The sequence below is a fragment of the Crinia signifera genome, chromosome 7, assembly GCF_055691185.1.
Source record: "Crinia signifera chromosome 7, ASM5569118v1, whole genome shotgun sequence".
Classification (NCBI taxonomy): domain Eukaryota; kingdom Metazoa; phylum Chordata; class Amphibia; order Anura; family Myobatrachidae; genus Crinia; species Crinia signifera.
The window spans coordinates 61989244-62004487 of record NC_139223.1 but is presented as its reverse complement, the minus strand read 5'-3'; the positions used below and the strand labels follow the sequence as shown (position 1 = coordinate 62004487).

The 15244-nt window shown below is 42.5% G+C and overlaps 1 protein-coding gene across 1 annotated transcript; it reads left to right on the top strand.

Annotated features, from left to right (window-relative positions):
- Positions 1-1271: 1271 nt before the first annotated feature.
- Positions 1272-13696, top strand: LOC146021193 (otoancorin-like; the record flags this gene model as incomplete). Its single annotated transcript, XM_083154990.1, has 5 exons — positions 1272-1341; positions 2338-2365; positions 6109-6193; positions 9400-9531; positions 13673-13696. Coding segments are annotated over 5 exons (339 nt in total), but the record flags the coding sequence as incomplete, so codon positions are not given.
- Between the last annotated feature and the right edge of the window lie 1548 nt (positions 13697-15244).

Sequence of the window (15244 nt, the reverse complement as noted above, 5' to 3'; positions counted from 1 at the left end):
GTTCAGGAAATCTATCTCATTCATTGGCCGCGTTTCACCTCGGTGTCACGGCCACTGCCGCACCCGAAATGACATGCCAGCCTGCGTCCTGTGCCGCAGGACCCTTTGCACACACACACACGGAACGGGTCCAGCACATTTGCATAGTACAGATTATCAATACTTTGCAACCATCCATGGGTGCAGGTGAATGACCCCCCCACTCTGCTTACTACTTATGTTCTTACTGTGCTTACTGTACAATGTGTATACCCCAATGTTAATAGAGACCACTTTAGCATGCAATATAATAGTGTATATGAATAATGTACACTGATTTATTTTTATAGAAATTACTGAGTGTTGGTATAAAAGAAAGACAAGAAAGCATATAGTATGTGTGCTGTTCTGTGAATGAAAGTGGTTTATTTCTGTGGTCAGATAGCTTCCACTTTGTATTATCTCACATACTGTGAAAGTACATGTTGCTTTAGAAATGACCCAGTAGGAAAATGGTTAGAGAAAGCTTACTCTATTTTCCATTGACCTATAAAAGTTATTTTTATTGTAGGATGAACCTTGAAATGAAGCTTTGTTTCCTGGTTGCGGTTTTCAGTCAACAAAGGATTGCAGCTGCTCAGAGCTTCATTGTTCCAGGTACCTGGGGAAAATCCTGCCAGGGTGTATGGTATCAGGTGTCTCTTGGGCTGGGTCATCTGTGTGGCACTGTTTCCTGGCCTCAAACATAACGCCTCTAAATTCCATGGGAGAATACCTCTTACTAAAATGGGAACACCAGGTCATTCGAAGTCTAAGGTGTTAGTACCTTTCAAAGCTACAATAATGTATTTATCTGTAAATATGTATTTTAAACTCAAAATAGGACATCCCAAAATGTTAAAACCATGGGCCTTAAATAATGTATGAGAATAAAAAAAATAAAAAAAAGTCATTCAAAAGAATAGGCAGCTGCTGATTGGCTGAGAGCTCTCTCTCAGCCAATCAGCGGCCGCCCATTCATTTTTATGCTTTTTTTTTTTTAAAATCCCCCTAGTACTGTGCGTGACTACTTTTACTGTGTGCTAATAATTGCTTTATTTCTGGCCTGCAGACTTGCCAGAACAACTGCTAAATGGACTGGTCAGTATGTTTTATTATATTATTACCTACTTTGTTATTAATTGAAGCTTCTAAATGTTTCCTGACTTTGCACTTTACTGCTGATCTATTTATTTGTTCATTTGTTTTACAGAATGAATTATTATCAGGAAAATATTTGAATGGTAATGTAATTCTGCCTGTTACCCATTTTGTACCAGGCTAAAGGGGGTATCCTATATAAACAAAAAAAATGCCCAGATGGTGAGTATTGGGCTATTCTATTAAAGCCTTTTTCTCTACCTAGGGGCAGAGAAATCTGTGCAGGGATACGGGATTCACAGTATGCTCCGATTCGCCAGCTGAAGCAGGCATTATTATTGCTGGGCTCACTATGTTTTTTTTTTTTTTCATTGTGGGGGCCGGGGGCACTTTATTGTATTCAGCTGAAACTAAAGTAATGTAAAATGGGATAAAACCCTTTTTCACTGTTTTTTTTTATTCTGCACCATAAACTATAGAATAAGGGGTATAAGTACTAAAGTGTGGGTTTATTGCAGTGGAGATATTTCCTATAGCAACCAATGTTTAGAATGCCAACTTAAACATAACATGTACATTTATTGAAGCTTCTAATGATTAAGGGCCCGATCCACTAAGCTTCAAAAGGGATAAAATAAAACAGCCAGCCAATCATCTCCTACCTGTCATAGGCTGTTTTTGAAAATGTCACGCAGGAGCTGATTGGCTGGTTGTTTATCACTCTCCATTTTATCACTTTTGATGCTTAGTGCATCTGGCCCTAAAAGAGTATAATTTATTTATTGCATCCTAAAAAATTATAGACAAAATCTGATTCGTTGCTATGGGCAACATCACCTCTCATTTTTAGCTTTAATAAATCTTCTCCCAAATGTATTAACCTTTTTTTCACTTAGAAATTCAGTAAAACATGTTCAGTGTAATAACCCACAATCAACTACTTACAGTGGAATGTTAATTAATTAGGTCAGTTCTTGTTTTGCTGTGGATATTTTTTTGTTCATTAATTAGATACAAACAATGTATTACCTTTACATACTGAGGACCTCACTTAATAATCAAAAGTGTTAATAGTGGCAGGTAGTGTAAACAATTACATCACCACATCACACACACAGACACACACACACACACACACACACACACAAGTGTATTCATTGGGCTGGAAAGCAGTCTATCGGAGATTAAAATATTTCAAATTTTTTGGTTATTTTCCAGGTCTCCTTGGCATACTGCAATTCCAAAGGTAATGTTACACATTATTAAATAAAAAAAATCATTAAAAAACAAAGCAATAATAAAAAAATAAAAAATAGAAGCAGGTGTACACATATTTTTATCTATTAGGGTATTATTTATCAAGCTCTTTGGTGTGGTTTGGTTTCCGCATGATTTACACAAAATGAATTAATTTAAATTGCTTTATTACGGCTAATTGAAGCATAACCCTGTTTCCCTACAATATATGGAGACATTGCAGTTGTGCAATTTATAAAACGTCAAAAACAAGTTTTCAGAGCTTGAATCGAATAGCTGATGCCATCTGAAGATGGCATTATCATGCTCTTTCCCATGGAAACATGCAGTTATCCCGTCAGATGCCTCCACATCCTTTTGAACTTTGGGCCTGATTCATACCTGCTCGCTAAGCAAAAGTCAGTGTAAAATCACTATTATTACAGCCGCTATCTGCCAAAAAAGGGGGCGGGCGCTGACATCATGTGACGTCAGCTGCCTGCCCCAGGGACTGGCATGCCTGCATTCCCAGGGGAACACCCAGCATTTTCATGGGGACGCCCGACATTCAGTTCGACCACTGAAGGAGGAGCACAGGAGGGGGGGGGGGGTGGTTAGGGATGCATGCCAACGCTGGCCAGTGCTAATGGCAATGTTTTATTTTTGATTTGCCCTGCCTTAGACTGTTCTGGGCCCCTATGCTTGTGGGGACCCCAGGCAGTACCCCACCCAGCCCAATAAAAAATATGGCTCTGTCTGTGCATAGGCAAGGAACGCCTTAATTGGGGCAGTTAGGGTGCCTTGGGAGTCGCATTTCTAAAACACTAGTTTTTTTATAATAGTGTCTTTTAATTATATTAAACACTTTAATTGAATATTAAAACATTAAAGAAAAAAGATAATTTAAAACAGGGTTGCCTACTTTTAAAGTCTCTTCGGGAGAAGCAGGGAGAGGAGACCATCTGCAGCACTTTGGGGGCGGGGCCTGATATAGATATCCTCAAGCCCCGCCCCCAGTACTGCAAATCCTGTGAATTGCGGGTCTTTGGGATTGTGGGGCTAGATGTCACAATTTGCATTTTTAATAGGATGAGAGATTCAGAAAGAGATTTTAGTATGGTTTTGCAGTGTAAATGATTGCCGCTTTAAAAAAAAACCTGGAGATTTCTTACCAAATCTCTCACTTTCTGAATCTCTCATCCTATTAAATTTCACCCTGTGTGGTTCAAATGTCATCCGAAACATCGTTTTCCCTGTTTAACTTGGACTCATAAACCTAGAACAGAAAAGAAAAAAAATATAGAAGTTAAAAATTGCACTTGCATATAGTAAAATTCAACTGGTGCATCTCAGGTGCAAATGGGATTGTGCTCACCTTTGATGAGGATCCAGTGTCCTGTTCCATTATCCTGCAGGGAGGGAAGGCTGTGGAAGGCAGCAAAGGACCTACTATGGGGGACCTGCCATGGCGAAATACTAAGGGGGACATACTATGGGGATTACTATTGGGGACTGCTGAGGGGGCTGCTGTGGAGGACTACTAAGGGATCACTTTATTAAAAAAATAATAATAAAGATAAAATATGAAAAAATATAATAATAACAGAAGGACAGCACAGGATGCTCCCCCCCCCCCCCCCCGCATAATAACAGGAGGACATGACAGGCTGCTCCCCCCCTGCATAATACCAGGAGGACACCACAGGCTGTTCCTCCTGGATAAGAATACCATAGGCCTGATCCACCTGCATAATAATTAGAGAAGGACACCACAGGATGCTCCCCCGCATAATAAGAGGAGGACACCACAGGCTGCTCTGCCTGCATAATAATACCAGGACACCACAGGCGGCCTGCTCCACCTGCATAATAATAACAGAAGGACAGCACAGGATGCTACCCCCACCCCGCATAATAACAGGAGGACACAACAGGCTGCTCCCCCCCTGCATAATAACAGGAGGACACCACAGGCTGCTCCTCCTGCATAATAATACTAGGACACCATAGGCCTGCTCCAACTGCATAATAATAATAACAACAGAAGGACAGCACAGGATGCTACCCCCACACCGCATAATAACAGGAGGACATGACAGGCTGCTCCCCCCCTGCATAATAACAGGAGGACACCACAGGCTGCTCCTCCTGCATAATAATACCAGGACACCATAGGCCTGCTCCACCTGCATAATAATAAGAGAAGGACACCACAGGATGCTCCCCCGCATAATAAGAGGAGGACACCACAGGCTGCTCCGCCTGCATAATAATAAGAGAAGGACACCACAGGATGCTCCCCCCCCCCCCTGCATAATTACAGAAGTACTCCCACAGGCTGCTCCCTCTGTATAATAATAAAAATAATTACCAGGACAAAACAGGCCTGCTCTCCCTGTCTAGCTGGCTCAACCGCCGCCCTTCGCACTCCGCCTGCCGGACTCCGCCCGCCAGCTCTTCCTCTACAGCAGATGCACGCCTGCACGGATGAGTGGTGTTGGCGTCATGAGGTCACCCCCGCTGCATCTGTCACTGGAGGAACTTAACACACACACGGCCCTCCCCCTGGACCTGTCATCATGCAGGAGGCCGGCGGCCATGTTACTGTAGCCGAGGCCATGTTCTAAAAGCCCCGGCTACAGCAGCAGGAGGGGAACAGGCAGGCGGCCCCCAGAAGTACCTGGCAAAGTGGCCCGGCCCAGCCCGCCACTACTCCCTTATGTCATCATCAGCTCAGCCTACTATGAGCATCCATTTTTCCTCCTTAGCTCCTTGTTTTTGCCAGCTCCTACAAAGAGGCAGTAACATTATCTCTTGCCTAGCGCCTGCATTCTCCACCACTGACATCTTTTTTCAGAAGGACAATTCCATCTTGCACCTCTTTTCTTTGCATTATGTGCTCTTTGGGGCCTAGTGTTAAAAACTGCCATCCTGTCTGCCACTACAATGCCACTCCTAGATGTGCCACGAGTTTGTGCCGCCCACTTGTGTCGCTTAGCTTAGTCATCCAGCTACCTCGGTGCAACCTTTTGACCTAAAAATAATATTGTGAGCTGGAAATAAGTGAAAATTAATGTTATTGAGGTTAATAATACAGTAGGAATAAAAAAAATCTGTAATTCTATCAGTATTTATGATAAAAAAAAAAAATAGAAGATCCAAAACCAAAACCCAGATGGGTGTTTTTTGTCAAAACCAATCCAGATCCAAAACACGAATGGAGATCCAGATCCAAAACCAAAACCCAAAAAAGTGTCCAATGCACAACCCTAGTGCAGAGGCATCACATGGTGACACCAGGTGTACATTCTACATTACCACCCCCACCACATGGACATCTATGGGAGTGGTATGGTGTTGAGTGCTGCAATAGAATATCACACTGCAGCAACTGGCTCCTGTCACTGCAGGACAGTCGCCACTTTGGTGCTGCATCCCCGCACCCAGCTAGTGATGCCACGGTGTATCCATTCTACCATTAATTATGTTTTCAAATGTCTTTAAAATACAATAAAATGGTCTTATCTGCTAATGCTTTACAGCAAGCATGTCCAACGTTGGCCCTCCAGATGTTGTGAAACTACACATCCCAGCATGCTTTGCCACAGTTTTGCTATTAGAGAATGCTAAAACTATTGCAAAGCATGCTGGGATGTGTAGTTTCAAAACATCTGGAGGGCCACCGTTGGACATGCCTGCTTTACAGTATTCAAAACACAAGCATCCACTTAATCCATGATGCTTTATTTGCAGCTTTAACAAATGGACGCCGGACTTAGATACCAAAATCCTGCTTTATCTATCTACTCAGAATGCGTCCTCTATCTGGAGCCTACAGGTAAGATCAGGACAGATTTCTGAATCACCTAATCCAATTGTTTCCAAACTTTCATGAATCATGGCACCGTAGAGTATCCGCATTATTCACAGCAGCCCTAGGTTAAAGTTTTTTTTATTGATATTGGTCAGTTACATGGTGGGGTACAGTTGTGCTTCTGATTGTCCAAATGTTTTATGATCGGCTGCCACTTGCAATGGTTTTACCTATTTATTTACCTATCACATTGACCCTAAACAATTGATTTGGTCCTGGACCACCAACCCAAAGCACCCCTGCAAGACCCTTGTGGCAGCTCAGAGTGCCTAGGCACCTAGTTTGGGAACCACTGACCTACTGTAGTTATTATTTCCAGAATTAATATATTATTATGGTGCTATAGGTTACAGCTTCTGCAGTACTATATGCTATATTCCTAACAGTATGACCTGCACTTTCATCTCTATGAAAATTTTCCAAACAGCTACATAGTATAAATATAGTGTGGCATCTTTTCACATGAAAGTAATGTGGAAGATCCAGTCCTGGTGTTGGAGGAGCAGCAGCAGCAAGAAAAGCTGATGTGATCAAAGTTAGGCTGATTAAGCAGCACCTGTAGCTTCCTAATAAGAGTGTTTCCAGGGCAGAGGGTCATTGTTCTTGATGGTGGAATAGCTGCCCAATTGATAGGTCGGGGTGTGGAGCTTTCTGAAGAGTTTCTGTGACACCTGTACGCTGCAATGCTGTAACCATTCTTCATACCTCCCAACTTTCCCGCATTCCGCGGGAACTTCCCATTTTTTGGGGATGTTTCCGCATCCCACCCGGGCCGGCAGTATCCCTCAGGGGGGGGGGGGGGGGGTGTGGCTGGGAGTCCCCCCTGTCACCTGCTGCTCTGTGAGCTTCTGGCCATGCCCTCATAGTTGCAAAATGGGGGCATAGGCCATGCCCCCTTGCAGCCAGGCCACACACCGCCAGAGGAGATTCTAAAGTTGGGAGGTATACTTGCTTATGCTGATTACCTGGTAAGCTATTTTGCCTGCTACAAAATAAAGACCTGGGCAAAATGTAATAGGGTGCGATATTTAGGTGTCTAAAAAAATCCCCCGGCTGTGGCATGACACGGCAAACTGTTGGAGCCCGGTGCTGGTTCCAAAAAATGGGGGGACCCCCATTTTTTTTGTCCTCCGTATTTTTGGAATCAGGACCGATTCAAGAGCCTGGTGCTGTTTTCTTAAATATGGGGGATCCCTATGATTTTTTTTACATATTTTTTTACACAGAACCATGCACAGATCACAGATATCACTGATCTGTGCATGGCTCTGTCAAGCTTGCAGCACGGACAGTGTAATGGTTAGCATTACTGCCTCACAGTACTGAGGTCATGAGTTCGATTCCCACCATGGTCCTAACTGTGCGTAGTTTGTATATTCTCCCCATGTTTGCGTGGGTTTCCTCCGGGTACTCCGGTTTCCTCCCACAATCCAAAAATATATATTGGTAGGTTATTTGACTTCCAACAAAAAATAACCCTAGAATAAATGTGTGCGTGTACATGTGGTAGGGAATATAGATTGTAAGCTCCACTTGGACCCTCACACTGATGTGTGCTGCGGAATATGTGTGCACTATATAAATAACCGATAATAATAATAACTTGCCAGACTGAACCTGGTCTATTTACCAAAAATCGTTCCCTATTACATTTGCAAATTTTATACTTTATAATGGGAAAACATATGGATGCGAATTGTAATGTGCTATTCTTTTACTATTACGTATGCGATTTTGTAAACAACGTGCAAATTCAGAAGTTTTTTGACCGACCAAAAATCACAAATGTCAAAAAATCGCACCCTATTACATTTCGCCCCAAGACATCAACTTTATCCAGTGTATGTGATTCCTTGTCACAATAGTATGTAGAATATATGAAACTAGTTAAATGAATTGCCCATATTCAGATGGCATTCATTTAGTGTTTGATTTACTCTGTTTTATTAAATATTATAAATTTTTCAGGCCAGGCCTGATATAGTGGTGGTGGTGGGGGGGGGGCACGATAGAACCCCCAACTATTGAGGCTTTGAGGTGCTGAAAATGTTTTTTAAATATAACTTTGCTTTAGGGGGTGTGTCCATGTCTTTCACAATTCAGCGACACCCCATTAAAAAATTACCTGGGCCCGCCACAGCTCCCAACACCCCTGCAGTTAGTACTTGAGTGCATATACGGCTTGATTCAGACCTGATTGCTGCTGTGTGAATTTGTACAGCATCCGATTAACGATACACTGCTCATGCATATCAGCTGCAATGTGCTTACTCGACGCTTGCTAGGTAATAAATCCTCCAACTTTTCCCTTTGCTCGCCATTTCCAAAGTGATTGATAGGAAGCCGGCATCTGGGTGGGGTAACCAGCAGTTTAGTGGAAAAAAAACACATGCGTGTAAAAAATTTTTTAGGCATGTATAGAAAAACGCAGACGTACCCAAACATTTTAGGGGAGTGTGACGTCAGCTCTGGGCAGGATATGCCTGTATTGTGTGGTGACCAGTGGAAAATCATTAGATGGTGCACATCTTATGAACGGATTTTTGGGGGAGATTCTCTAAAGTAGAAATGCGGTAAACCCCCGTTATCTGGGGTTTTATCGCATTTCTGTATGCCCTATGGCCCCTCTGCAGTGGCAGCGCTGCGGAGGGAATCGCCAGCAAAAGCTTCCCTGCAGAAGCCTATGGGCTTTTTACCGCAGAGCTGTTTGAGGGATCCGTCACGGATCCCTCCCAGCATGCCCTGCGGCCAGCGCCGTCAGATGGACTCCCGGGTCACAGACCCGGAAGTCCAGCACCGGCACCGCATCGCAAGGGACAGCTCTTCTCACAAGAGCTGTCCCTTGCGTTAATAACCGCATATGTTAGTTAGAGCATATGCCATTATTAAAAATGCGGTGGCCGGCGAAGGGTGGCGATAATGGGCAGCGGATGTTCCAACATCCCGCCCTTTGAGACCTGAGCACCAATCAGGTCTGAATTAAGCCCATAGTCTATAGAGCAAAGACGGCCAAACCTCGAGATCTGCCAACAGTCCACCTTTTCCAGACCAACTATCTGGTGCACAGGTGCAGTCATTACTATTGGCACCTTATAATCTTTACTAAAAACTATACACTGTACATAGAACAAGGGCTGTTACCGTATCTGCATTTTTTTTTTCTCTTTAAGATGTCAGTAAAAAAGTATCTTGAGGATCTCTCTGAGGACCCAGAGTGTCTGCTGTCTGAACTACAACAGCTGCATCATGAATCCTTTCCGCTGGCTATGAATTATCTGCTTGGTGGGAAGAAGGAGCATTTTGTAAGTATGTTTCCATGGAACACTGACTAGAGATATGAAGGTTTTCAAGCTTCACCTAAGCTCCTTTCACACCGTGCTTTCGACCAGGCTTATTACCGTGTTGCTGGCGTCACCATGATCCGGGTAATACGAAGGGTTGAACCCGGACTCGGGATTGCGAAGTCAAAAGGTTATTAGGGATTGCTAGCCAAAAGGGACTTCTGGGTAATACAATTTATATGGCAGCACAATGATTAAAGGCCCCATTAACTTAGGTTAGAACATACACAAAATAATAAAATAAATATGTTTGGTAGTAACAAAAACTCATCACTTATATTAGAAGACAAAGTATGTATATACTTCTACTGTTTTGTTTCCCCATAGATGCCAAGTGTCCCTAATTTCCATGCAATGGTGGGATGCACTAAAACAAAAATGTGTTAAAACCCCCGTTATGGGCTTCTTATCGCGACCCCCGCACCGATGTGCGTCATCCCCCCCCCCGCAGCATGGTTTTGACCATTTTGAGAACAAATTTGCCCTGCGATCTGGTCTGAATTAGCCCCATAGTAACCATGGCAACCATGGATTTTCTTAATGTGGTCATTAAACACAGCGATGTCAGCCATTTGTAGACTATCAATTCTCTAGGAAGCAAATTCATCACAATAAGCTACATTCTTCTGAATATTGGTTCCAAACACACAGGGCCTGACTCAGAGGCACATACTGTACCGCCATTCACATAGTTTAATTATTATTTGCTACTGTGCATGTGCAAAAACGTAGATAACCCTACTGCGCGAGCAATACTCTGAGTTTATGCCATACCTGCCGACTTTTGCAAACTCCTCTCCGGGAGAAGTGAAAGGAGGCGGGAAGAGGCTTCGTTTTGGGGGTGGGCGAGGCTGACGTCACCAAGCCCCGCCCCCATGACAGACAGACGCATCTATTTTTGGGTCCTTGGATGGGGGGAGGGGCTAAAATGCCGCGAAATGATGCGAATCATGTCATTTTAGCCCCGCCCCCTCCCCACGGACCCGCAAAATTTGTAGTTCTATACCGCGGGGAAGGGGGAAGCAGGGGCTGTGGGGAAAATGCGGGAGACTTGCCCCCCTTCCCGGGGGCCGGAGGGGTACCCGATTTGCAGTATGGTTTATGCACAAAGCTGCTGGTGCATGCTCCTCAGTGGAAATAGTGTTCCTGGCCGGTGACTGAGAGGTGGCATGAAGTGAATGCAAAAAGAGGTCTGTCTCACGGCTGCGTTATGGGCAGGTGCAAGTGTTCATGGGCAAGTGCATGCGATAGTGCACCTGTGATCGATTGTCTACAATTGCTGGCAGAGTTCCTGCGTGCATGAGCTATGAAAGTGGCTGTCGCAAGACTTTTTTTTTTTAATATAGTCTTTATTTTTACTTTCTTGTACATATACAAAAACATTTAATATTCATACATATATAAGTAATACACCCTTTTTAATCTTGGTATCCTATCAGTATCGATTACTATACATAAATACATACCCACAATCTTACAATCTTATATTATCCACCTATAACCCCCACCCCCCCTTACTCCCCCCCCCCCCCCCCCCCCCTAGACCAGTCTATTTCCTTCCTATTTATGGAATTTTCTCTCTCTGTTGTCCTTCCTTCTCTATCTACTGTGCTATCTTTGTGTCCTTTCGTGTTACTATTTATTTTTTCCTTTCATCCTTATCTCTTTCTCTCCATTTTTATTCTCCATTATAATATTTTGATTTCAACCATATATCCCATACCAGGTGAAATTTATTTATATTTCCCCTCTTTGTGTACATGTACCTTTCGTGATTAATTGTACTATTAACCAACCTTTCCCATTGTTTGATATTTGGACTGTCATGTGCCAGCCATTTCCTCGCGATTAAAACTTTAACTAGTGATAGTAAATTTATAATGCATTGTGTTTGGTGCTTATTTATTCCTATTAGTGTTACGTTATTTAGTAAACATGCTTTCTTATTCATTGTGAATTCTGTGATACCTAAGTGTCTTATTCTATTTTCTACTTGTTGCCATATTTTTTGAAGGTGCCTACAGTCCCATATCATATGTATGAAGGTTCCCTGACTGGCGCTACATTTTGGGCACTTATCATTATGGTTATTATTGAATTTTCTTAATTTGACTGGGGTCATATATACTCTATGGAGGATGAACAGTTGGATTTGCTGAAATCTTAGTGAAGCTGTCGCTTCCATTGGGGATGCCTGCATCTTCGCCCATTCCTGTTCAGTTATATCCCCTATGTCTTTACTCCATTCTTCTTTATTTTTATTTATCTGGGGGCTTTTAAGGTTTTCTATTAGTATTTTATATGTCTGACACCTTTCTTTTCTTCCTAGGGTCCACTATTTGTTTTACTACGGACTCTTGTATGGAAACACCCTCTGCCCCATAAGTGGCATTTAAACATTTTCTTAGCTGTAGGTATCGGAAAAACATATTTTTCTCAATCTTATACTCTACTACCAGTTGGTCGAATGATTTCACCCTTCCTCCCTCGTACACCTGATATACACTCTCTATACCAACCCCATTCCAACATGTCTTTAGTTCTTTATTTCTTATTTCACTGTCTTTCCCTCTTCCTAATGACCCGATTGATGTTTCTGGGTCTATCCCTTCATTATCCATTATTTTACTTACTGCTTCCCAGATTTTTTTTGCCTGTTTAATCAGTGGTTTATTTGTTGTACCTCCGTTCTTTTCCAACAACATTTGTTTGGGGGTATATCCTATCTTAACCTGTCCTAGATTAACCTCTCTTAGATTTTCCTCCCCATCTCCCATCCATTCCTTCAAATGCCATAATTGAGATGCCATATAATATAATCTAATATGTGGTAACCCCAATCCCCCTTGCTTTTTATTTCTTACCAATGTGTCTATTTTTATTCTAGCCCTTTTTTCCCCCCAGACTAATGATGATGTTATGCTATCTATCTTTTTAAAGATACTACCTGGGATATATATTGGGGATTGTAAGAGTATGTATAACATCTTCGGCAGGACCACCATTTTTATTAAGTTTATCCTACCTGTGACAGATAGAGGCAATTTCACCCATGTTTTCATTTTCCCTTTATACCATTTTATCAAGGGATCTATATTTAGTTTAATAAAGTCCTCGGCCTTGTTAGATATACGTACTCCGAGGTATTTCATATTATTTACCCATTTTAGTGTATCCTCACTACCCAAATTTTGGGGGCACTCTCCTCTTAGAGGGATCTTATTGGACTTATTCCAATTGATCTTTATCCCTGATCTTTTCCCAAATTCTTCCAGGCTTGATAACACTATTGGCATTTCTGTTCTCTGATCTGCCACGTATATTAGCATATCATCAGCATACAATGATATTATTTGCTTATTACCTCCTTCTGGCTTTTTACCCAAACCCCTCAATTCTGGATTTTGTCTAAGGGTGCACGCCAATGGTTCTATTGCCAAGTTGAACAAGGCAGGGGATAACGGACACCCCTGCCTTGTTCCCCTTGCCAGCTCGAATGCATCCGTTACATAGCCGTTCACCTGAATTCTGGCCTTTGGGGTTGTATATAGCGTTCTTATCCATCCTATAAATTTCTCCCCAAATCCAAATTTTGCTAGCACCTCCCATAAATACCCCCACTCTATGCTATCATACGCCTTAGCGGCATCTAAGGATATAATGGCTGCCTCGGCCTCTCCCTTTTGTTCTATTTGTGTAGTTGTGTAAAATCTTCTAATATTTTGTGCCGTACTATAATTTTTACGAAACCCTGTTTGATCACTGTGAATGAGGTTTGTGCCTACATTTTCTATTCTTTTTGCCAATATCTTAGCCAATATTTTGGCGTCTGTGTTGATTAATGAAATTGGCCTATATGCCTCCAATGTTCTTGGATCTTTATCTTCTTTTAATATTAGTACTATCACTGCCTCACGCATGGTTTCTGGGATCACCCCATTTTGCAGACTGTTGTTAAATGTTTCTGTCATTTTTGGTGCCATTCTATTGCAAAATTTCTTATATATTTCGGATGGTAATCCGTCACACCCGGATGCTTTTTTCCTGCTGGGGTTGTATTTATCGCTTGGTACACTTCTTCTATTGTTATTTGTTGTTCTAGTGCTTCTCTTTCGGTTTCACTTAAACTGGGCATTTCTATCTTATTAAAATATTTTTTTTGTCACTCCCCCCACGTCTCCCACTGTGGAGGTGTATATCTCCTTAAAATATTGTCGGAACGCATTTGCGATGTCCGGTGTATTATCCACCACTATGCCATCCCCTTTTATAATTTGTACAATATTGTTATGTTTTTTTTCTCCCTTAGCCAGTTGTGCCAGGTAGCTGCCCGGTCTGTCGTATACTATGTATCTGTTATGCGCTAGAAAAGATTCTTGTTTTACAACCCTCTTTTGGATTTCATCCATCCATGCTGAGTTTGCATTTAACCATTCTACTTTGGCTTCTTCTGTCCTCTCTTGCCAATATTTCCTTTCTAGGTCTTTACTAACTCTTTCTAGCTCCACATATCTTTCCCTGGCCTTTTTCTTGATATATGCAATTCTTTTTATTAACAGTCCCCTCATGTATGCTTTCCCCGCATCCCACACCATCTCACCCCTGGTTGATCCTTCGTTATTCTCAAAGTATGTTTCCCATTCACTTATTACCTCCGATCCCGCATCCATCTGCTCCAGCCAGGATGGGTGACATTTCCATATCCTCATTCCTTTCTCTATAGATTCCTTCAGCTGGACCATAATGGGTGCGTGATCGGAGATACCCCGTGGCATATACTCCACATTCTCCACATAGGGGAAAAGTGTATTATCCACCCATGCCATATCTATGCGGGACAGTGAATCATAAGAATGGGAGTAGCATGAATAAGTGTTAGTTTTCTGGTGTTTTTCCCTCCACCAATCTTTCCAACCGATATCATCTACATAGTGGTGTAACCCCTTATTTCCCATGTTTTTACTAGGGCTTCCCCTTTTCCATCTATCCAGACTGGGGTTAAGTACATTATTCATGTCCCCCATACATAATACTGCGGCCCCCTCGGATTTGGCCGTAAATTCCACGGCCCTTCTCAGCACTTCGTACTGGAAGGGCGGTGGAATATACACCGCCAATATACACGTCTGCCTTCCACACAGTTGACCTTGTAGGAATACATAGCGCCCCATACAATCAATTTCTTGTCTTTCACATTTAAATGGCATATTTTTATGGAATATTACCGATACTCCTCTAGCTGTATTTGTGTAGCCGGAGTGGTACATACTACCAACCCACGCCCTTTTTAGGGCCTTAGTTTTTTCCCCCACTAAATGTGTTTCCCCCAAACATATCACTTGCGCCCCATATTTTTTTACTTGATTTATCACCGTAGCCCTTTTGATCCGGTCATTTAAACCCCGTACATTCCAATATATTATCTTCACCATACTTTGATTTTTTTCTTGGTATACTTCCCCTTCCCCCCTCCTCCCTGTATACCACCCCCTTTGCAGTATACCTTCTATCACTCACCCACCCTCCCTCCCCCCAACCCTTTTCCACACTACACATACTCTTAGACATTTACATCAATCACTTGGGGCAAAAACAAAATATCCCGAGGTGATCACTCTCACGAGCGAGCCCTCTGGCGTTTCTTTTTCCAATATTTCATTTGGAGATAAGAGAA